The 24,946-nt window shown below is 45.1% G+C and overlaps 1 protein-coding gene across 3 annotated transcripts in view; it reads left to right on the top strand.

Moving 5' to 3' along the window:
• Positions 1 to 21,281, top strand: part of KPNA6 (karyopherin subunit alpha 6) — a 46,550-nt gene extending 25,269 nt beyond the window's left edge. For all 3 annotated transcript variants that reach the window (XM_006117545.3, XM_075908964.1, XM_025181894.2), the window contains exons 6-14: positions 2,408 to 2,539; positions 3,311 to 3,399; positions 5,354 to 5,453; positions 6,637 to 6,800; positions 8,823 to 8,901; positions 9,970 to 10,095; positions 10,884 to 11,011; positions 12,911 to 13,089; positions 14,278 to 21,281. In XM_006117545.3, coding sequence (XP_006117607.2) covers positions 2,408 to 2,539; positions 3,311 to 3,399; positions 5,354 to 5,453; positions 6,637 to 6,800; positions 8,823 to 8,901; positions 9,970 to 10,095; positions 10,884 to 11,011; positions 12,911 to 13,089; positions 14,278 to 14,465 — 1,185 coding nt within the window. In that variant the 3' untranslated portion in view covers positions 14,466 to 21,281. The remainder of the gene's footprint in view (positions 1 to 2,407; positions 2,540 to 3,310; positions 3,400 to 5,353; positions 5,454 to 6,636; positions 6,801 to 8,822; positions 8,902 to 9,969; positions 10,096 to 10,883; positions 11,012 to 12,910; positions 13,090 to 14,277) is intronic.
• Positions 21,282 to 24,946: the final 3,665 nt, after the last annotated feature.

The raw sequence follows: 24,946 nt of genomic DNA on the forward strand, positions 1-24,946 counted from the left end.
TTTAGGATAGTCAAGACAGAAGCAGACTGGTGAGAGTTTTTTGGAGTCCCTCACAAACTGAGTGATTGGGCAAGAAAATGGCAAACGAAATTTAATGTGGATAAGTGTAAAGTAATGTATATCGGGGAAAAATAACTCCAACTATACATACAGTATGATGGGGGCTAATTTGGCTGACAGATCAGGAAAGATCTTGGAGTTAGTGGATAGTTCTCTGAACTTCCACACAGTGTGCGGCAGCGGTCAAAAAGGCTAGGAATTAAGGGTTAGAAAATAAGACAGAATATCTTACTGCCCCTGTATAAAACTATGGTATGCCCACATCTTGAATACTGTGTACAGATGTGGACTCCTCACCTCAAAGATATTTTGGCCTTGGAAATGGTTCAGAAAAGGGCAGCTAAAATGATGAGGGGTTTGGAACGGGTCACATATGAAGAGAGGTTAAAACAACTGGGAATTTTCAGTTTAGAAAAGAGGAGACTGAGGGGGGATATGATAGAGGTATATAAAATTGTGAGTGGTGTGGAGAGGGCGAATAAAGAAAAGTTATTACTTGTTCCCATAATAGAAGAACTAGAGGACACCAAATGAAATGAATGGGTAGCAGGTTTAAAACTAATAAAGTTCTTCACACTGCGCATAGTCAACCTGTGGAACTCCTTGCCAGAGGAGGCTGTGAAGGCTAGGACTAAAACGGAGTTTAAAGAAGAGCTAGATACATTCATGGAGGTTAGGTCCATAAAAGGCTATTAGCCGGGGGTAAGGAATGGTGCCCCGGCCTCTTTGTCAGAGGCTGGAGAAGGATGGCAGGAGACAAATCGCTTGATCATTGTTTTCGGTCCACCCTCTCTTGGTCACCTGGTGCTGGCCACTGTCAGCAGACAGGATACTGGGCTAGATGGACCTTTGGTCTGACCCAGTATGGCCGTTCTTATAACCAGGTTAATATATTGTTTAACCGTTTAAAGGGAGGGAAGCCAGGAGGGCAGCCCTTCCCCCATCACTGTAGACCTCAACAGGGACTGCTCTGGTGGCTGGTGGGCCCCCTGTGGGGCTAGAGCAACTCCTTGCCTGAAGCAGGCAGGGAGCTGCTCCAGCCCCCATCAGTTAACCTTAACCAGTAAGCCTTACCAGCAGTGTTCCCTGTAAGCTGAGTGCTTGTGTGGGCACCCAGGAGAGATTCAGATGCTGCCCAGCTGATTAGCAGAGGGCCCAGAGTCAGCAGCATGTGTTTCTACTGGTGATGCATATCTGCACATGCCTTGGTGCATATAACAATTTATTTTGCACATGGATGGAAAAGCTTAGAGGGAACATTGGTTACCAGTTAAACAGTCCCATCCCTAGGCTAGAATGGGTTTTTGTGTGTGGGTGTATGGGCCCCCAACTGCTTTTTCTGTGGGTCAGTGGCCCCTGACCTAAAACAGGTTCTTTCCCCTCCCCACTCTCAAGCTGCTTGTCAAACAGGGCAGTGAAGGGAGATGAAGAGCAACATGTGCAGCTTCGCCTCAGTGGGACTGAGCAATAAATGCCACAACTTACGTTGGTATCCGGGGTAGCATAGGATAGCGTTGGCTATTGGAGTAGAACAGTGTCTTCCTTTCCCACCCACTACAAAGATCTGGTTGGGATTGGGAACTTTTCTGGGCCTCCTTGAGTCTGCATTCCTCAGTGAAGACTGGTTTGAATAGGCGTTGAGTTAGTGCTACCAGGCCTGACTGCCAAAAGTGGAAGTGAGCTGCAGACTTGGCAGAGAGATGAGACAAGTGTATGCAGTTGTTCCAGTTTTTCAGTGTCAGATCTGTAAAATGATATTCCCTTTGCTTCAGGTGTGTGAGGGGCAGGGTCTAACCCCAAATCCACTGCACCCCTATAAAAGCTGTAGCTTTCCCTAGGACTGCCTTCCATTGGACCAGAAACTAGCAAACTGTGGGTACGGCTACGTTATGGGACCAGTTCGAATTAAGACGCAACTTCAGCTATGTTAATTGTGTAGCTGAAGTCGAAGTAGCTTAACTTGACCTTTGGCGCTGTCCACACTGCAGGAAGTCGAAGGGAGAATACTCTCCCTTTGACTTCCCCTACTCCTTGTGGAAGCAGGATTATCGGCATGGACCAGAATGCCCCTCTTGGTTGGAATTAGCTGTCTTAACTAGACCCACTAACTTGAACCCTGGAAGATTGGTGGCAGCAGCTTCAATCTTCTCTGTAGTGTAGACATACCCCGGGTGAGCAGTCCTCCTCCCAGACTGGGGAGGAAAGCTTGTTGCCTTGTACAACAATCCACCCTCCTGAAGACAAGACAGGCTAAATTCAACAGCCTGTGTTGTGTTCTGGTAAGCATTGTTGGGCTTGTGCCATTGTGCGGCTCCTTTCTAACTTGCTACTGATCTGCTTGTTTCAGTTTGAAGCGGCGTGGGCTTTGACGAATATTGCATCGGGAACCTCCCAACAAACAAAAATAGTCATTGATTCTGGAGCAGTTCCTATCTTCATAGAGCTGTTAAACTCCGACTTTGAGGATGTTCAGGAACAGGTATGCTTCATTCACTCTTTTCAGGGGATAGGCTGAGCATCATCGTTGCTCTCAGTGTGGTCCACAGACCACTAATGGTCTGCAACCATCTTGCAGGTGGGTCACTGTTCGGGGGGGGGGGGGGGGTGCTGAAAAGCGCCTGTGCTGCTGCTCAACCTTGCACCCTCCTGCTGTGAGGTTGGAGCACCAGCTTCCCGCTGTGGGTGGGAGAGTCTGGCGGGGGGGGAAGAAGCAGCTCTGTGCTGCTGTTCTCCCTCCCTCCAGCTGGGGGAAAACAGCAGCACAGGAAACCGTTTGTCTAGAGGTTTTCCCTGCTGCTCCCATTGGCCAGAATCCCAGCCAGTAGGAACAGTGGGGGCAGTGCCTGGAAGTGGAAGGCGGCATGGAGCCTGATAAGCACCTCATATCCCTCTCATCCTTCATGCCCAGACCTCACACCCCTCATCCCTCTCCCGCTGAAACCCTGCACCTGCCCTTCTAGCCAGACCCCCTCCCCAGCAGCCATTTTGTCGTCATGGGTGGTTGGCTGGTGGTCCATGGAAAGACTTGTCTTGAGTGGGGTGGGCCACGGGCCAAAGAGTTTGAGAACTGCTGCTGTAAGTGCTTAACATGCACGAATGTGTTTAGCAACTGGCTTCAGAACAGGAGCTCGGTTGGTTTGGCCTAGTTACTTGGAGTCCTAGAAACATTTTCCTAGGGCAGTGCTCTGTTCTTCCTCTCTTCAGAAGCTGTGTGAATGCTGATACAACTGCTTTTTTTTCCTCCTTCCAGGCTGTCTGGGCCCTGGGGAACATCGCTGGAGACAGCTCTGTGTGTAGAAATTATGTCCTCGACTGCGCTATTCTTCCTCCCTTGTTACTGTGAGTAGCCATGAACACTTGGCAATACAGTTCTTAAAGCCCCATTGTACTAAAGCAGAGCATCCTCTTGGTGCCCAAGTTGGGTGAACAGAACTACCTAACAATGCACGTTAGTGTTTGCTCAGTCAGCTTAGTGCATCCAATGCCAGTGTACAGGCCATCAGACCAGTGTCTGATGCAGCATGTCAAGACTTGCTAGATAGCTAATCACCTCGCACATCCTTATGTTTGCTGTTCACCTGTCATGGGCATCTATTGCCAAGTAAGACAGGCAGCCAATTCTGAAATTGCAGAGCTGTTCAGACCTGCATACGCAGTAGGTTCAGGGAACTCAAAGGGGATACCCTACACTATATGCTTCAGGAACCTATTAGGCTGAGGTCTTTCTAGGGTTGAAGAGAAGAAGATCTTTGCACTGTGCCCTCTGCCACTGTTCAGTACACAGAATCCTGACAGCCGCTTTAGCACACTAGAGATGGGGAAATTCATCCAGAGAGTGCTAGTCCTATTAATTACTTAGAACTGTTTACATTTTCCCTGTCCTCTTCTGGGGAACTGGTGCTGCTTTCAGTAGCAAGATCAGCGCTCTGCCACAGATGGTGCAGGCAAATCAACAGCCTTTTCCTGCAGGATCTGCTGACTTGAGTCTTCTAGAGGCTCAGCAGGTGCCTCTGCTACCTGGGAGCTAAGGGATTGGTTTTATTGGTGGTGGTTGGTGACAGGCACACAGAGCTGATCATAGTCAATATGAGAAGCCCCACTTTGTCCATTCTAACTTCATGAAGAGTCTTAAAGCTGGGTGGGAAGGACTTCTCAGCCCATTAAACTAGAAGCTTTGTTCTCAGCAATCCCAGTTCAACGCTGAACTATCAGGTGGTGGCCACCCTTGAATGTCAGTGGCAGCTCTTTCAAAAGAGGCTTTCTCTCCTGCAATCCACTTTATGGAAAAAAATCTTCCCTATTGTCAGCATTGGCAATGAGGGGGCCACCAGTGGACATCCCAGTTTACTCAAAGCATTTTCAAATCTCTCCCCGTAATTGGCATACAGTTGTGTAGTCTAGAGGCTTTTCTTGGAAGGAGGGGAAAAAGTGGCACTGGTTGTATTGCTGCTGGCACTGTTCCTGGGTCAGTACTGAGCTAGTATTCTGGGGACCTAAAGCTGCTGAAGTCTTCAGATGAGATCTAAAATGAGGTCTTGATCATTTGTGGTCGCTCGTGATCCCAAGAGACCCCTTTATAAGTCTTCAGATGCTTACTGTGCCTATCCTATTCAATTTTGGGAAACTGCATTCTGCCAGCCAAAATTCCCCCCTGGAATTTTAGAGACATTATATGCTTCCAGTGTAGAGCGGTTGTGTTGTTAGACTGCTATTTCTGCCCTAAGGGTAGCTACATTTTATCTATCTTCATGGTCAATATGTGAGACTCATGAAATATACAACATTAGCATGATCTGAATGTTCAGACCTGGGCTTAGCAAGTGGGTGCAGCTGTCTCTAACCTCCTGGACTCTTATCACATTTCTTCATTTAGAATCCTGTGCTAGTGTCAAGGCAACTCAAACTGACTTAACTAGGGATGTTAAATTGCACGTCATTGACTAATGGAATAATCAATGCGTTTTGCATCGACTGTTCGATTTGTTGATAGGGCGCCTTCGCCTTTGAAGTGTAGCAACAGCCCTGAGGCTCCATGCGGCACTGCCGCTTTGAAACGCCGCGGGGAGCCTGGCGTCAGGCTCCTTGTGGCATTTCCAAGCAGCAACACCACAGGGAGCCCAGGGTCAGTGGCAGGGGGATTCCTCCTCTGATCCTGGGCTCCATGCAGCACTGCTGCTTTGAAGTACCCCCTCTTCTTTCGGATAGAAGCAGCAAGGGCGAGGGGGAAGCGACTAGTTCTTCACATCCTTAGACTTAACCTGGGAATATAACTTTTTTTTTTTTCTTTTTAAAGGCTCCTCACCAAGTCCACCAGGTTGACAATGACTCGAAATGCCGTCTGGGCCTTGTCAAACTTGTGCAGAGGGAAGAATCCACCACCTGAATTTGACAAGGTGAGGAATGACTCCTTTCCTGTTAAAGGAAACAGGGTTCCCCCTTAACCTCTATCAAGACCTCGAGGCCAGTTACCTGTAGAGAAACCTTCAGACGAAGCATTTGTTGGAATTGGCTGATCTCAGTCTAAACATTTGACGGAGATGGCTAAATTTTGACAATATATTGTGCTGGGAATAAGGCAGGGGTCTGTTGGAACCAGGGCTACTACGCAGCTTTTGTAACCTGCCTATTTCTTGCTAACTTTCCACCCCTTGGTTCCTTGGCAGTCTACCTGCTGGGCTGCCTGAGTCAGACCTCAGGTCTAGGTCATGCAGGCTGCCCCAGAGGTGAGGTTCCATTTTCTTTGGTAGAGAATTCAAAACCTTTGAGTTCTAAATTGTAACCAAAATATAGCAGTCATTCACAAGAGTTACTTATGGAGGGCCTTCTCTTCTCTCTACCCCTTCCATTGGTACCACTGTCCTGTGAAAGAGATGGTCAGTAGCAGCATGATAACTAAGCAGGCCTGGAGGACCTTTGTTCCATATTTTGGTTAAGTGTAGTGTTAAGGTCTGTTACTTGACAATTCCCTTGATAAAGCTGGAGAAGCTGCAGTGATCAGTAATTAGTCTCTAAGGCTATGCACCCTTAGGCAAGTTACCGAGTAAGGTGGGGTGGCTGTGTCAACCATACTGGCTGTTCAGGGCTGTCAAAGGAAACAAGGTGGTCGTCTTACATGAGCTTGTCCTCAAAGCTGCATGGTCTCATCTTCTAAAGAAGGGTAAAAGATGATAGCTGGATATTGGTTTAGAGGAGGGATGACCCTTTATCCTGGGTTTGTGAATGTTGGGGAGGCCGTTATAACTTGAATCGCCTTTGCTACAAGGGATGTCAACTATGTAGGAAACGTCTATCCCAAACTACCATTACTGTGTCAATCTCTCAATACTTTCTGACTACTGGTCCCGGAACAGTAGATATAAGGTCCTACATCTCAAATGTATGAATGGAAATGTTTGTTTGAGGCTACTATAAACAGTTCCTTAGTGCCATTACTTGTGGTGAGCTTAGAAATACAGATGAGAACCTTACCCACCCAAAGATGGTGTTACGTGGGTAGTGCTTGCACACAAAGCTGCCTTGCTTCTTGTCAAGGAACCTTTTCTAAACTCACTCTCTCTGCGGTTATTTGTACTGTAGGTATCTCCCTGCTTGCCGGTGTTGTCCCGATTATTATTCAGCAGTGACTCTGACTTGCTGGCAGATGCCTGCTGGGCACTCTCCTACCTATCAGATGGCCCCAATGAGAAAATCCAAGCAGTAATAGACTCTGGGGTGTGTCGGCGACTGGTGGAGCTGTTAATGTAAGTGTGCTGCCGTGAGTAAGAGGTGAAGACCTTGGATTCAGCAGCCCATGTGAATATGGGTTTGTCTCATTAACTTTTTGCTTATCAAGGTAAAGCTCACCACAGCACTTGTGTTCCAAAGGGGTGGCCAGTGGGCAGAAAACCCAGTTTCCTTGCGTCACAGGGATTCTCGGTTATCCTTGGATATGTGGGACATGGGTTGTGTTGGTCTGTCGGACGTGGGGAAGGAGGATCTTGGTGTGTAGTGCTGGAAGAGTAGCTCTAGTGCTTTACGCTAGGAAGAGCGTGTTGCACAAAGACTGTACTGGTCTTGAGAGCTAGTCTAACAAGTGAGTGGACAAAGGAGGTGGTACTGATGCTAAACAAAGGTAGTGTACTCCCTGCTCCTCTAACACTTAAACTGATGGATGACCTAGGCTAGTGAGGAGGGCTGTATGTGTGGCTCTTCATCTCAGTGGGCTGCAAGATTGTCGTAACCAAGGTTTCCCGGGATAAGGTTGTCAGGCTGTTCCCCACTCTGGCACTCCGAATGCAGAAGGTGGTGGCCTGCAAGACAGCTTCAAAACCTTGCTTCTACAGGCACTGGTTACAACTCCTGCCACCCTCCCCTCCCCCAAATCCTAATACACAGATTTTGGGGAAGTTGCTGCCACCACCAAGTGCTTTTTGACCCCCCCAAAAAAGGATGGACACTTGAAACCACCCCCAGGAGTCCCCCCCCAAGCGCTCTTGCCCCAAAAGGGCTTGAAAAAGAAAAGAAGGAAAAACAAGCTGCAGTCTCCGGCAGCTGACTCCTCAGAGGCTGCAGATTCAGACAGACCTTGCAGGACACAATCAAATCATCACCTTAAAAGAAGTGGTTTCTGTGTGTCATTATAAAAAAAAGAGAGAAACTTGATAAAGCAGACTTGGTTGCTAGATGTTAAAGCACCCAAGGAAAACAAATTAAACAGAAGTCTTGGCAAAAAGCTTAGATGGTAGTAAATGGGGAGGGGAGGCATAGATTTACACAGAGCAGTTCAAACCAAACCCCAAAATAAAGAAAAATCTCCCTGAACGCAACTGGACTCCTTTCCCCTAGTTCTTGTTTCTAATTTTCTTCAGCCTGCTCCCATGCCCTGGGGGTTGGTTGTTGGAGGTGGGGGTGGAGGGTATGGCAGTCCTGCCTGGGTTTAAATCCTTCTGTGTTTCTCAACTCCTGGTTTAACTCTCCCACACAAAGAAAGCAGGCAAGCAACCTATATCCAATTCAAATTCCAACCCTCTACCTCGATTGGGCCAGGGGGCCAACACCTTTGTTAGGTACCTGAGTTAACCCCTTGGTCAGCTCTCCTCCTGTTCATGACAAGGGTAATTCTGCTCACTGCGCTTGTGGGCCTAGAATTTGTGGGATGCGCCAATTGAACCATAGCAGTGCTTTGACTGGATGCAGTAAAAAATGTCTCATGGGCCCCACACAGAACCCTGATGGGCTGCAGGTTGCCCACCATTGCTTTAACTTGTGTATAGCAGCTTAAAGTAATCTTGTTAGCTTTACTGCAATATTAGAAAAATAAACACAGCACATTCCAAATAAACTTGTCTCTTGTTGACACTCCTTTAATATTTACCCATTGAACTGTCTGTAGTAGTGTGCTCTATTGTAGACCTGTTGAGTTTGTGTGGTGTCTAATGCATGTCTTTCATTTGCATTGCCACTTGGGGGCTTGAAAAACACGTGGATTTTCTGGAGTGTTCTGGTTACTGTTAACTGGATGCCTCTACAGTGAGGAGGGGCATGGAAAACTAAAGTTGGGGTGATTTTGAAGGTGTCAAGAAATGGTCCTTGATACACCTATTGTAAGAGGATAAAGAATGTTCTTCTAGTGACTGTCACGGAAAGATCAAGGATTGTATTTGGTTTGGATACATTCTGTTGTATGCTTATGAAGGTGGGATTTTTATCTAAATGTGAGGTAAAAAAATTCTCACACATGACTTGGTGTGTTTGGCCTGATGTAATTCCTACCTCTTTTGCAGGCACAATGATTATAAAGTGGCTTCCCCAGCTTTGCGAGCTGTAGGCAACATTGTGACAGGTGATGACATCCAAACCCAGGTGAGTGGAATGCAACTAGCTTTCAAATGTTCCCTCCTGCTGAATTTAAAGTGGCTTAAATAAAAGTCCAGATCCTCCTTCAGAGAAGGATTAAAGCTTTCATGATGTATGGGAGCTCAGATTTCTAGATTTGCCATTGGAAGATGAAATCTAGCTTAGAACACCCACCCTTATCAAAACAGAATGGCTCAACCTGCAGAGTCATCCATAAGACCAATTGAGCCATATCAAAAATGCCTTCTATGTATTGGTTCCTGTGAAAAAACGTGCCTAAAACATCTCATTATAGCCAAAGCTTTTGTGTAGGGAGGCAAGTCTCAGGACTTCAGTCGCTGAAACGCCTCATTTCCGGTACCAAAGAACTAGGGGTGTCACGTTTTGCCCCCTCCTTGAGCTCTGCTACAACTGGAGGTGAGGAGCAGGGTATAGTGGAAGGAAGCTTGTCTTCCTTCTGCCTCCCGTACCCCCAGACAGCACCTTTCTGAAAGAACCACTTGAATTGGGATGTCCAATCCTAAGCACGCCTCTCTGGGATAGGAAGGACTGGGGCAGTTTCCTATTGTTCCTAATGGAACACCTTGGTCAGTGGCAGGAATTCCTGAAAAATATTGAAGAAAATATTCCTCCCCATAAGAATCCAGGGATCTGCTATATGGAAGTGCACAAAGGCAAATGGTGTCGTCCCCCTAATGCAGGGTTACTCAACTTTGGAAGCCCCAGGGGCCACAGTGATACTCACAGCACATGCCGATGGCCACAACTTGTGTGGTTGCATATATATGCAAATAGCTTCTTTCCCACTGACGGGCATAAATACAAAGCACTTCCTACAATGCCCCAGTGCTCCCAGCACTTCCTCCCTGGGGACTAGAAATGTCAACACCCTGTACCCGTCTATGCCAGCCAGACCATCCGCTTGTGTTTTCCGATGCTCACCCTGCCTGGGAGACGCCTCCTCATGTTCAGAGGATCCCGCCAGCGGGCCGTGTGTAAGCGCCACATAAACCCAAAGCGTAATATGGGCCGCATGCTGAGTAGCCCTGCCCTAACCTGTACTCTTCTCTTAAGGTGATCCTGAACTGCTCAGCTCTGCCTTGCTTGCTTCATTTATTAAGCAGTCCCAAAGAGTCCATCCGGAAGGAAGCTTGCTGGACTATTTCTAACATCACTGCTGGAAACAGGGCTCAGATACAGGTACAGCCTCTAGAATCCTTCCCAGGCCCACCTGCAGTATTCTTGGAGCACCTGTTAAAACAATGCTTACGTGATGGTGTTTAAAGGCCTCTTTTTCTATCCTGACTTCCCTTTTTCTCTGGTTATTTGCAGGTACAATTACAGGAGTCCCCCGACTTGCGACGTGATTCGTTCTGGGGGAAGCGTCGCAAGTCGGGGGCATCCTAACTCATTTACGATAGGCGCCATGCGCCGTGGTAAATTCGGGCGGAAGGATGTAAGTCGGGTGTCTGGCCCTTTCCGCACTTGCAACCATTTTTGTAAGTGCGGGTGGATCGGAACTCGGGCGGTCGCAAATCAGGGGCCTCCTGGAGTGTAAATGTTCTACTTGACTGCCCCCGCAGTGGTAGTTAGACTTGTCTAATTATGCCCCCAAATAGACGCTGCTTTGAAATAAGCTGTAAATGTCTAATCACTGAGCATGGGCAGGTGGGGATTAATCTAACTCTTCATTGTGGTTCCAAAGTTCAGATATACACCTAGAATAATGCCTTTCAAATGGTGTACAGCATTCAATTTTAACAATCCTTTCTAAGGGCTTATATCCAAACTGATGCACATAGGAGGTCTTTGGTCACTGTGATATTAGTACAATAATAGGAGATGAAGTTCTTCAAGGGTAAATGTATAGGACATGGTAGGGAGAGCAGATGGGGACCGCAGAAAAGGTTATTGGCTCTTGTTCAGAGCCTGCTAGCTTTTGAGTCACTTGGCCTGTTCTCAACATTGCTCCTGTCTTCTCCCCTCAGGCAGTCATAGATGCCAACATTTTCCCAGTGCTGATTGAAATCTTACAGAAAGCAGAATTCCGCACGAGAAAAGAGGCCGCCTGGGCCATTACAAATGCAACATCAGGCGGAACCCCAGAGCAGATCAGGTACTGGGCAGGGATCTTTTTATCTGTACTTTCTCTCTGACTCCATGAAGCTACAGCAGCTTTGTACAATCAGTTTGCCATCAGCATTTGGGGCCATCCCTTCATCCACCAAATCCTCTGGCTGACTTGGCCTTCAGAGAAGGTCCAAGGTGCAATTGGACATTCAGCATGTATTTATAGCTTTCACTAAACTCCAGTTCTTTCAGTGGAGAGAAGACACTTTGGTAAAGTCATTCATGTAGGGATAACTTACAGATGCTGCTTCTGTAGTCACCATTGAGACGACAAATGGGAATGACAGGCAGGTTTTCAGGCTATGTAGAAGATGTGCCAGAAATGCATCGGTGTGATCTGTCAGTTCCAAAGTGCTGCAGCAGGGGTTGACAAACTTGTCAAACCAAAGAGCCAAACTACACTAAAATTCAAACAAGCGGTCAACAAAGAATGCCCATTTGCATGACTGAAAATATACATCTTTAATATTAATTGACATGATGATTAATAACATAAATGAAACCTACAGACTTTGAGACTTCTGCTACTGCATCTTTTTGCACATTGCTTTGAAGCTTACATAACTAGTCAAATTCAGGTTCGTGCTGCATTCAAGCTGCATGAGTAATGTGTTTTTCAAATTTTGAATTTGTTTCATTTTAATTTTAAAAAGCTGCATGTATTTTGGGAATGGCAAAAGAGCCAGATTTGACTAGAGCCATGGGTTGCAGACCCCTGTGCTACAGGATACAGTTGGGTAAAACACAATAGGTTTGTGGTGGTAGATATTTGGATGTGCATTTTCAGAGTTTTAAATGCGACTCCCATCCAATTTTCCTAGCAGTTGCATGGCTAATCCTTCCAAGTGTAAATACCAATTGGGTATCCCACTTCTGACTGGGTGATTCAAGAGAGAGCCGCACAAATGAGCATGTTGGGGAGGAAAATATCTGAGCTATGTTATAGTGTAACTTTTTTTATAAATAAAACACCTCAAATGTAGTATAAACTGTATTTACATCCTTTGCATGGCACAAGATTTTTAAATACTCATAAGGATTCAGCACCTTGGCCATGCAGTCTAAATCTGGAGGTGTCTAGTCTGCATCATGTACATGATATGCATATGTGCCCGCTCTGTCTGATACCAGACAAAACCCAGTAAGGCACTTAACTTCCTAATCCATCAGTACTTGCTCTTGGGCTAAACCCTTTTCTGTTGTGTTTTGAATGAAACAGGTCTTTGGCTTCAAAACTCTATGATGTGGGTCTAATAGAAGCAACAGCTTGGCAAAGTTAGAGGATCTTGCAAATATTGTGTGCTTTACACAGGGGAATGTAGAATATGTACTGTTAGTTATGTTTAACTTTGTTGCTGTATTGTGTAGGTAATGCACAACTTGTGCAAGTTTAAATTTAAACAGATACGGGGTATTACTCTTTGATACTGCAAAAAAAATTAATAAATACCTGGTTAATTATAGGCTAAATCCTTTAAAGATATGCTATTGAATTTAAGAGCCATGGGAATATCTTCATATCTCTAATTCCAGCGAAGACTTGTGTTGGGATATAAATGCTGCATGTGACTGTAAACAAGTGGTCCAGATAATCCAGTTTCAGAGTTTACTTTGTGCCATTCAAGCCACTTCTGACTTCAAAGGGAGGAGAATGATCACACACTATAAATAAGGGCCCTAGTTGTTAGCACTCAAGATAGTGGTTCAAGGGTCTAATTTAAACACCCAGCTTCCAGAGCTAATGGTGAAAGAGATTACCTGTTAGGGAAACTTGTATTTTAAATATTGCCTAAACCTAAATGCCTCCCTAGATCCCTGCCACAACATTATGTAAACATTGAGTTTCTCAAGAAGGAAAGCTACCTTCTCTGTGCCTTCTTTTCAGGTACTTAGTAAACCTAGGCTGCATTAAACCTCTGTGTGACCTGCTGACTGTCATGGACTCCAAGATTGTTCAAGTGGCCCTGAATGGCCTGGAGAATATCCTGCGGCTCGGGGAGCAGGAGGCCAAGCAAAGTGGTACAGGCATCAACCCTTACTGCAGTCTTATTGAGGAAGCCTATGGTAAGTGGCTCTCCCTGTCTTTGCTGCTTAAGAAGTAATGCAGGAAATGTGTTGGAGGTTGTTTTATGCTCTCTTGCTGAAAGAGTTGGTCCCCACAAACTTCTGATAGGGATGCTAGAGATTCTGGATTAACTGCAGTTTACCACAGTAGTTAGTCTGTATAAACACACTCTTTGTGGCTTGTCCTAGTATGTGATTATGGGGACCTAGGATGAGTATCATGGAAATGAATGCAAGAGTTTTCTGGTCCAAGGAATCAGAGTGAGGGTATAGTTGGAGTTCTCACAAATTGGCATAATTGACCAGTGTTAGGGCTGCCTTTCAAGAAAACAAATGATTGTAGAATTATTTTGGGTACTAACAAGACACTTGCATAAAATCACTCTTTTTATAAGGCCCAAAGGTGTGCTTGGCACTAAGTGGAAAAACAAGAGTAGCACAGCTTCTGTCCCGGAGAGATCAGTCTCCTCTTGTCACTTCTCTTCCTACTTCCTCCTCTGAGCTCCTTGGGGCAAGGACCTGTCTTCAGTTTTAGTTGGAAGTGCCTCATGCAGTGTTGGTGCACTGTAAATGACCTGGCCAGTAAGATGTCAGATTTGTGGTGTATGTCTAAATAGGAACAACTCATCCCCTTACTAAGGGGGTGTATACACTGCAGCGCTTGACTGGGTTTAAGCTATGCAAACTGAGCTATGTCCGTTGCAGAGCTTATTTCAAAATAGGGAGCAGCTACACAGCACTTATTTCGAAATAGAGCACTCTTCCTCCAACTTCCCTTACTCCTCATACAATGAGGGTTACAGGCGTCTGAGTAAAGTCCTCCAGCTTGACGGTATTTTGAAATAACTGCCTGCTGTGTAGACATGGATAAAGTTTTCAGAATAGTGCTCGTTGTTTTTTGAAAGTGTGGCAATGGAGACGTACCCCAAGTCTTAATTGGACCCTCTAACCTCACACAGATTCATTCCAGATGCTGTTTTGGATAACGAAGCTAGATTGCTTTAGAATCTTCTCTGGGGACAAAATGAAGACTGAACAAATGGTGGTCCTGAGTATAATCCAAACAGTTGAAAGAATGAAGGATATATGCAGGGCAGGGAACATTATGGATGTTCTGATCAGTCTTGACACATTGCATTTTTTTTCCTTTCTCCTCCTCCCCCCCCCCCCCCCAAAAAAAAAAAAAAGGATTGGATAAAATAGAGTTCCTGCAGAGCCATGAGAACCAGGAAATATACCAGAAGGCCTTCGATTTGATTGAGCACTACTTTGGAGTAGAGGATGACGACTCAACTTTGGCTCCCCAGGTAGATGAGAACCAGCAACAATTCATCTTCCAGCAGCCTGAGGCCCCTATGGAAGGCTTTCAGCTATAATCTCTTCAGAGGGGGAAGAACACCATGAACTTGCCCAAAATCAACTGGGAGCAGCCAGAGTTATTGTCCCATTTTTTCCCCTCCTTACAAACGGAAGGCGCAAACACTCACGCCACCCATTAGGAAATGATTCCTCCTTCAAGAACAGCTAGAAGCAACGCTTTGCTCTCATGGAAAGAAGGGGATTTTGTTTTGTTTTTTACAGTTTTGGTTTCATTGTTTTTTGCTGCTGCATACATGTCTTTAAAGCAGGCACCAAGGTGGAGGAAGGACACGAAGGTAACAAATTGCACCTCTTAGTTTTAATTTGTGGTGATCTTTCCCAAAATATTGTGTCATTTGTTACCTCGGGTACTTAAATGAAATTTCAGTGGGGTGGGGTGGGGGGAAAAATCAAGTTAAGCATTCTCTTCTGACATTAATCCTGGAAGCTAGGGTTGATCTATTTAATTTTTTTGCACATCTTACTCTTTTTGTTAAAGACTCTAAATCTGCCAAGAGCAAAGTTTAGCCCCTCACCTTTTTGCAGCTCTCCTTTAGTGGACCGCGCCATTGGACATGGGCCAAGTTCCCCTTGAAACATACTGTAAATGGACAAAGGAGAAGTGGGAAGACTCTTCCTGGGGAAGGATTTTTTCCCTTTGTTTAAAAATATTATTTTTCTTATTTTTTGGAAGAACTGCTATTGGTATTTATAAAAAAAGCAACAAAACCCCAAAGATGGTAATTGTGAAGAGGTGGGGCAGCTGTTTAGGTGGTCTTTGAAAAGAGGAAGCACAGCTGCCATGCATGGGCTCCACTTGCATTGCTACTGATTGAAGTCACAGAACTGTTGAAATGGAGCAACCCATCTTCATCTTTACTTGAAAATTGTTTTCATGAAAACGTATTAAGATTTGGATTTTTTTCTGAATGGACGGGGTGGGGTGGATTGTTATACGGGGTGGGAGGAAGGAGGGCATAGCTACACTTGACAGGAGCATTGTGTGCGGTGTTAACTCCAGTAGCAAAGGACCTGAGTTTTCAGGATTACTTTCTGCTCACAGTTGGATCATGTACATTTTACTTCAAAAGGAAGAGTCAAAGCTCTGTATTTTTTATATATTATATATAGGTAGATATTTGTCTAATTGGGCTTCAGAGAAAAATATATATGAAATTTCTGTAATTTATGTAAATAGAATACTGTGAGGCAGGTACACCTGGAAATGATGGTCTATGAACTCACTCACTGGTGGTCCTGCTTCTTTTCCTGTTTACTCATGTACTGTACAAGCAAACATAGATTTGTCTTAAACTCCTTTTCCAGATTGAGTTTACTTAGCCAAGAGTGATATGAAATGCAATAGGCTATGGAGAACACAATTCATTTTGGGATTTGAGGGAAGGGAGGGGGAAAAACACTGTTCACTGAGGTGTCCAGAAGACTCTCATCCTGTACATCCCTTCCCAGTTCTTGCCATCTGAAGCAAGTGCAAGTTTTGACGCCTTTGGGACTAGAAATTTCAAGAGGGTAAAAAAAACAAAACCAAGCTTGGTGCCAGTTGTATGAAATCAAGAAATCCAATTTCACAAGTCCTTCACATTTAAAAAAAATAAACGACATCTGTGCATTTGACTGATGGCTGGCTGTGGCTAGAGTGATCTTTAAACGTGTAAAGTTCCTTTATCACTTGCTGCAGTACAAGTTTGGGGTGGATTATGTAATCTTAAATATAACTTTGTGGGGCACGTGTGAAAGCTTAGCCATCGTGTACTAGAGTGCTGTGCCACTGCAAGAGCTGTAGAAGCCTATCGGGGAGCTTGGACTCCTAGCAGGCACATGAACATTGGAACCTTCATTTACCTGTGAAGAATGAAACTGAATATTGTATTTAAATAATGTATTAAGGTTTGAGGTAACTCAGCAAGCCTCTTATGCTAGCCCAGGGGCTCACTTCATGCTTCTGACTAGTGTGTGCATCCACTCCCCCTTTTTTTTCCTCTAAACAGAGTGGGGAGAAATCTTTGTCCATTCTCTATAGCTTGGATTAGCTGCTGAGAAGGCTCTTGTATTGAGGCTTTTATGAAACAGATTCATTGTGTAGCTTGTACTATACTTTGGGATAGCTTGTTAAAGGAGAACATGCAAATTTAAAATCTCTTCTAATGGATCTTTATGCTGTTGATGAAAGATAAAGTAGTAAGATCTGGATTTATGCTCAAGCCTTAAGCAGAATGATAGTTTTCAAATACCATCACTGTGATGACAGACTATATATATTCAGATTCTGGGACAGTGGAATGACCCAGAGGTCACCCTACTTACAATGGTCCAATCTCTCATTCAATAGGTTTTTTTGCTTGCCTCAGAGATTTTTCCCATTTTAAAAATATCCCTGATGAAACATGAATCTCTTCCAAACTTTTGTGTAGTGAGGAGGGATTGCTGCTATCTTTCCTTTCAGCACTAGCATCAATGAGATGTTCCCTATGACCATGGATATGGTGATTTGTAATCTAGGACATACCCTAAAGATCAGTTTACTGCACTGACACCTTTTCTTGCACTGTTCCTCTTCCCGTATTCACAAATAACCCAGTAGTGGATTTGGAAGAGATTTAGATGTTACAGCAAACTGCTCTACAGGGATCATTGAAACTAAAAAAATGCCTTCCTGAATTGCTGCATAAGCAAGTCCCCACTTCATGGACACTAGGAAGAGAATGTGGGTGAATAAAAAGGATTGTTCTCTTGCATAGCTGTGTTAAGACCCTTTGGGGCTGGATGCGGTACCCAGGTTTCCTGAAAGCCTGTGGGTGCGATGGACTAAATCTGTAGAATCAAGCTATTAATCTGTAGGAAATAACCAGTTGAATAGGCGCTTCACTGGAACAGGATTAATACGATCAGTTTCATGCAGACAGTGAAATTCCATAATCTTTCCTCAGACATGGGCTTGAGCAGTTCTCCAGCTAGTAAAATCTATTTTAAGATTGTTAAACATGCTCAGTGTCTAAATTTTTAATGTACTAGTCTCTGGAAATTCCAATTCTATTTGAAATTGGATCTACAGCCAAGGGAAGGCAGCAACTTTTGGGGACAGCCTTGGAGAAAGTCCCACACTGTTTTTCCTTATTCCTTAACTTTGTGTCTCATCAGGCTTGCTCTGTGTGGTCTTGTGAGTTTTTTTTTTTTTTTTTTTTTCTTTAATGTATCCCTTCCACAGACCGATTCTGTGTGGAAGTCTGTATGAAGAGAGTTCCAAAGCCACCTATGATCACTTAACGGATGAGGGACACGTCACCCATCTGAAGTATTACATGCACTAGATTACTGTTAGGTTTGGTGTGAAGACCATACATCCTTCTGGGATAGCCAAATTAGGGATCAGGCTCCATCTTTTTGCTATAGAAATGCAGCCCTAAAATCAGAGGTAAGATCTTGATTCATCCATAGTCAGTCTCCTGATGTGAGTCACTTGCAAAACCAAGGTTTTTCTTGCTCTACACATTACCTCAGGATCTTGTAAAAGAAATGGAGTAGTTCTCTGCATTGGAACGTCTTCCATTCATTGCAGAATGAAGATGCATTTGGATCTGCTTTGCAAGACTCTTTTTAAATGGCAGGCTTGTTTATTTTGGGGACCGAAATAGAAGTGGAATGAAACAACTACCTAAAACGTGTGGTGAAAGCTATGGTGGTAGTAAGGATGACTTCTTGCTTAGATTGACTCTACCATCTTGGTGCTATGAGAGAGCTTGCTTCTGTCTCTGAAAGCAAGAACCGTTCGTACACAAAGCAGTCAAGTATTGTTGGAATTACAACTCAAATCTTCCTTTAGCACCAAAAGAAACTGCAATTTAGGCCAAGGCACCTACTAAGATATTGTTCCTTCCTGTAATTAGCTTGATAACTTTTATGGAAAATGGTGGATTATTGGTTTACCAAAAAATTCTTGCACAACCTTCCTAACACAATCGGATGTTGGGAGAAGGGCATCACTTCATGCTGTCTTCTGAATTGGAACTTTATGCCTGATAGTAGGGAACAAGTTTGGCTTTTAGGTTGCTGCTCTTGCAGAGTACAGAAGAATCCATGCTGATGCCACCCTTTGTTGAATTATGCCTGATATCTGTAGATAAGCTCTCCACAAACACTTGTCTGTGGTGTGCATTTAACAAACATTCTCCTCCCCCTCCCCTGCATGTAAGCTACTTCTATTTTTTCTCAGCTCTCAGAAGTTCCATGTGGATCTACAAGAGCTATTGAAACTTAGGCATTCACCTAGTGGGTCTACTTTTTAAACAGTGTATGACCGCCTTTTCTAGCAGTATTCCATTGCATGCCATGGCTGCACTACAGACCATACGAACCCATTCAGTTAACCTCAATGCCACTTTTGTGCTGTCAGCAGTCTGGGCATCTTGAACCTCGTAGGTCTGGTGTTTGTTTCATACACTTATCTTCTGGGAGTCTGGACTGTTATCTTAGGTGCTCCCAAAATACTATGAAGGCTATTTTACTTCCTGCACACTATATTGCTTAGTAATTGTGTGCATTTAGCATATCTCCAGTTACGGTATTACCCAACGAATGCTAGCTAGAAAAACTAGCTTTACCATTCTCATTGTGTACGGACTTCTGATATTGACAGTACCTTTTTTTAAGGTTACCTTGAATAACAGTACTGTAAACTAGAGAAAGCAATATCAACACAGACTGTCAGGGATAATTTGAGGAAGGATCCTCAAGCATGCAATTACACCAGTTAAATGCTAGTGTTTGGGGTGTTGTACTGGAGAACTGATACAATGGACTTTTTCCAAGTAGTCAGCCAGTTATCCTAGATTCATTACTTTATTCTGTCACATCGTAACTTGGAATAAAAAACCCCTAAAGTGCTTCAAGACCTGCCTCTTCAATCCTATGCTGCATTAAACAGCACAACCTCTTCTCTCAGCAGCTATCTTGGCATGTTCTGACAATCCAGCAGGCCAGTTAGCATGCATGAATATTCTTACCTTCTTTAATGGGTGTAGTAAAACTTCTGCTGCATTAGTGTGTGAACCGACATGTAAGGAGATTATAAAGCTGCAGTAATGGAAAACAAGATACATAGATGTACAGTACTAAAAATTGGTCCAAATTCTGTTAACTGGCCTAAATCCAAACTGACTTCAGCTGTTGCAAACTACTAGTGATGCCTAAGCAAACTACTACTTTCTCTTTACTAAAGTGTAAATTCTTTGGCAATCAAAATAGTCTTTGGACTGCCCACAGTGGGTGCATTTCTGTCTCAAGTGGAGTTTGGAATCTTCTCAGCCAAATGCACAGACTTAAATCTCTTCATCCTTGGTTACATTTCCTATTCTGTAAGCACTGAGGCCTGTATGCCATGCTGTAATGTAGCATTAGGGCTGACCTTGCATTCTTGACAGACACCTCATTCTGGAAACTGAATTGCATCAGACTAATGGAGTAGGCATCTCCAGGTTAAGGAGATGGTGGGGGGAGAGGTAGCTGATTTATATCAGAATGATCCCTTTGGAATTACTCATTGGAATCCGTTTTAGGGAAAAGCATTCCAGACTTCTAGTATCTCCATCTGTTAAAGCATTAGAATTAAATTAGAACTTTAGTAGAGTGAATAGCCTTCTCCTTTGACCCTACGTTAAGGTAATCTTTTAATACTTTATCACTTCAGTTAGGGCCTAAGATTTCATCCTTTTACTGGGTGGAGCTTGGGCTTCTTCAGTTGACCTAGAGCAAATAAGCTGTCTGTATCATGTGAACTTGATTTTTGAGACGTAGACATCCTCTTTCCATTTTAAGGTTTAAGTCTGTACTTGATGTTTTACACAATACACACCTGTACTCAAACATGCAGCAGCTGTCTGACACAGAAGTAGTGTGGTGACTTTGAAAAGATCCCTAAAGTAGGTAGAGCTCCATCTGAATCCTACTTTCCTTCATTAGAGGTGCAGATCTAGTTCTGTAGTAAACCTGGATTCCTGCTTGCCATTTCACTGTGTAATACATGGGAGGATAAATGAAAGGTACACTCTTTAATTTTTTTTACCAGCACAGGTCTATGCAAACTCCAAAACTAAATGAAATATGTCTTAAATATAAGATCTGGCCTTCTGGGACTAGTGTAATGAGAAGGGATATGTGTAGCTAGAGGTCTGACTAGTGAACTGGATAAAAGACTATTAGAGTGAATAGTATTTTGTAAATTTTCCTCATCTTCTCTGGATCCCTCCTTGGAACAATCCAGGAACCTTAAGAACTTAAGGGGTTTTTAAAGGAAACTTATAGGCCTTAGGACTGGCAATTAAAAGGCTTATTCTGCTGCAGTAACTGTTTTAAGCACTAACTCATATGAAACAAACCTTTGGTGTGGAACTGGTACTATGTCCTTAACACCCCACCGCTTTAATCAGTTCATGGTTGGGTTGTTATGCAGCCACTAGTGAGCATGGCACAAATGGGAGGAACAGTATACAGCTGTTTATCCAGTTCAAATCTGGGAACAGGAGTTCAGGCTATAGTCCCATCAACAGCCAAGAGTGATTCAACCTACTTTAAAAAAAGAAACCCAAACATTTCTTTCATAAAAGCTGAACAATCCTGGCTATTTCTCCAATGTGTGGCCCTTTGGAGGTACATTATAGCTGTACCTGGGTTGGTAGGCCTTGTGAGGATACACACTTGCTTTTAGTGTGATGTGTACAGATAAAAGATATCTATACACATTGACTTGAAAATGTATCTAAGTTGCCAACACTGTAATAGATACAAGATGCAAAATAAAAAGTCTGTTCCAAAGCTGACCTAGGTGCTCAAATCTGTCTGGATTATTTTTAGTGTCAATTGGGTGATCCTAGCAGCAGCATTGAAATATACCAGCAGGGTGCTCACATATGAACAGAACATCCCAGTGCTAAAGCATGTACACCGGCAGCCCTGCATGGACGCAATTTATATCCACATTGCAAAAATGAGCTGCAGATATTTGCAAGGTTCTAGATACAAAACTTGTTTTCATATTGTGCTACAGCCATGAATGTGAATAGCTGTGGTTATACAGTGGATATCCATGGATTTGCTGGGCTCTTACACCCAATATATTGGTAAATATAATAAATTGGTAAACTGGTTTGGAAACATGAATAAGGAAAAGTTATTCCTACAATAGAAGAACTAGGGGGCATCAAATTAATAGGTTTAAAACAAATGGAAGTTTTTCCTTCTCTCACCGTACAGTCAACGTGTGGAACTACTTGCCAGAGGATGCGGTGATGACCAGGACTTTAACAGTGTCCCAAAAAGATACATTCATGGAGGTTAGGTCCATCAATGGCTATTAGCCAGGATGGGTAAGAATATCCCCTAGCCTCTGTTTCTCTAGAGGTAGGTGACAGGAGAGAGATCACCTGTTGTGATTCCTCCCTCTGGGGCAGATGGTATTGGCCACTGTCAGCAGACACACTATTCTGTTCATAAATGCATAGCTAAATGCTAGGAAAACTCTCCAAAAGCTTTGATGGTGGATTGCTTGGAAATGTGTAAATTCAACATGGGGGAAAGACCACTTTGCTGGGCAAGCACAATTTGAACTGTGCCAGCCCAGGCCTCATCTACTGCTATATGGGATCATTCTATTATGCCCATTTCACTCTTTCCTCCAGAGGAGAAAAATGTACTAATCGAAGCGGTCTTCAAATTCTACGTTGTCCTTTTCACTCAGCTGGGACTGCAGATGCAGCTAAAGGTCTAAGCGCTCCTAGCTGTAAATCAGTGGTAGCAGGGCTAGTTTGAGGTTAAATGCTACTTTAACTAGCCTGTCTCCCATACTATTGTGTATGGCAGGTAGGCAGCACTGTGGAAAGGGAGAAAGAAGGTCCCTGTCAATATACCTACATTTTAAACTACTTAATTCATTCTCAGGGAGATTTAATTAGAACAGCACAATGCATATACTGTACTGTTGACCATACTGGAGACTACCCAGACCAGCAGTAATTAATCCATGAGTTAGCTGTAATTTGCTAAGTGCTGGGACTGCAGTTTTCTTTGAGCCCAGTAGAACTTCAGTAATGAACAGACAAATCAACCATATACTAGAGATGTGAATGTGTACCCAAGTACACAGTTAGGGCCAGGCTCATCAGTTAACTCTGCTGCCTACACACAGCTCCCCCTGCATGTTAACATGTAACCACTGAAAGTTACAGCAGTTACATATTTACACAAATGCATTTTAACATACCTACCATACACATCATTTGGAATTGGAAAGATACAATCAGGCAGCAGGGAGAGGAAGCAAATACATGTATTAAATGAACTACCAAAAAAAGTTTTAAAAAACATTGACAAGGAAACTACTTTCATTGAAAGACAGTCAAAATATTTTTCTTCTGGAAAGTGCAGTTTCAAAGCTGTATTAAGTTCAGTTGTAAACCTTTAAAAACAACCCTGTTTTGTTCAGACTTATGAACCTCCATTCCTGAGCTATTTGTAACTGTGAGTTTCTACTGTAGGGTATGATACACAACTTCCTCCAGACAAAATGTGACCCTCTATTATCCTCTTGTTTACTTTTGCTTGAGTAAGCAGTATGGTGCAGCCAGACCTGTTCCTTTGGTTTGTGGGGATCCAAGTGTGCAATTCAGCCTACTACTATTGCAGACTCAACCTGTAAAAGGTGAGGAATATGATTTCCACCATAACTAATGGTATAGTTCCCCATTTGTAGGAAAGGTGCAGCTATTCCCTAAACACCTTAACAGCCACTTGAGTAATTCAAACTTACTTTGTGAAGTAGCTAAGGCTATAAAAGGCCAAAGGAGTACGTCTGGGCTGTTTCCACTAGGCCAGTTTCTTGACTTGAGCCCTGGCCTTCTCTTGCTCCAGACTCAGACTGCCCCTCTAGTGGCTGTGCAGCTTAGGGAACTTGAATCTATATTGGGGTGTAGGTAAATTCTAAGGTGACAGGCTAGCCCCTGCTATCCTCCACCTACCTTGGACTAGCCCTCTTACTTGTGAAAAATGTCAACAAAAGAAAGCTACCACTGCTGCTCCCTAAAGTGGGTGGGGGTAGAGACTATGGTTCAAAGTCATGGCAATAGTTAGGCTAATGCATGTAGCTGTTGCTCCTCTCAGCTTTCTTTTCACCATCCCCAACCCTGGCTAGTGCCTCCCTGGCAGGAATGTAAAATCCCATTTAATCTGTTAACCAATTAAATGTTTGGTTAAACCAGTTAAGTGACTGAGTTGGATCCTGGGTGAGGGCCCACTTCAGCTGGGCTGGAGCAGCCCGTGGGGCTGCCAACTCTGCTGGCCTAGCCCATGACACAGTGGGCCTATGAGCCTGGAACAGCTGCCCACCTGCGAGCGGGAGGCTGCTCCTGGACACTGGTTAACTGTTAGCCAGTGGGCTTCAGCCTTATCGCGTATTGCCTATTTGGTAACCAGTTACCTGTTCACACCCTTACACTCTGCCCCTCTCCTCACAGCTCCCCCTGGAGATAGTAGCTCCCACCCCCGGGGCTAGTGCCTCCCTGGCCCCCCTCCTAACAGCTTCCCCCTCTCCCCCCCCCCCGGGCTAGTGCCTCCCTGGCCCCCCTCCTCACAGCTTCCCCCTCCCCCCTGGCTATTGCCTCCCTGCCCCCCTCTCCTCACAGCTCCCCCCCTGGGGCTAGTGCCTCCCTGGGCCCCCCTCCTCACAGCTTCCCCCTCCCCCCTGGCTATTGCCTCCCTGCCCCCCTCTCCTCACAGCTCTCCCCCCCCCCAGGGCTAGTGCCTCCCTGGCCCCCCTTACCCCCGGGCTAGTGCCTCCCTGCTCCCCTCACAGCTTCCGCCCCCCGCCAGGCTAGTGCCTCCCTGCCCCCCCCCCTCAAACCCTCCCCCCAGGGCTAGTGCCTCCCTGGCCCCCCTCCCCCCGGGCTAGTGCCTCCCTGCCCCCCTCTCCTCACAGCTTCCCCCCCCCCTGCCGGGCTAGTGCCTCCCTGCCCCCCCCTCAAACTCCCCCCCCGGGCTAGTGCCTCCCTGGCCCCCTCACAGCTTCCCCCCCCCCTGCCAGGCTAGTGCCTCCCTGCCCCCCTCTCCTCACAGCTTCCCCCCCCCTGCCGGGCTAGTGCCTCCCTGCCCCCCCCTCAAACTCCCCCCCCCCGGGCTAGTGCCTCCCTGCCCCCCTCTCCTCACAGCTTCCCCCCCCCCCCCTGCCGGGCTAGTGCCTCCCTGGCCCCCTCCTCACAGCTTCCCCCCCCCCGCGTTGCCCTTCTCGCGTTGCACGCCGGGAGCTGGATTGTCGCCCCCTGGCGCGTTGCACGCTGGGCCCTGTAGTCGCCCGGGCTGCCCGCCTCGACCGCCGCCGCTCAGCGGTATTTCCCGGCAGGCCCCGCGCCGCCCCGCTCGCGGATTGGTTGGCGGAGCCGGCGGATGACGGCGCATGCGCACTCTGTACCCGCTCAGCGGCCCGGGCTGGAGGCTG

Source organism: Pelodiscus sinensis, chromosome 25, assembly GCF_049634645.1.
Source record: "Pelodiscus sinensis isolate JC-2024 chromosome 25, ASM4963464v1, whole genome shotgun sequence".
Classification (NCBI taxonomy): domain Eukaryota; kingdom Metazoa; phylum Chordata; order Testudines; family Trionychidae; genus Pelodiscus; species Pelodiscus sinensis.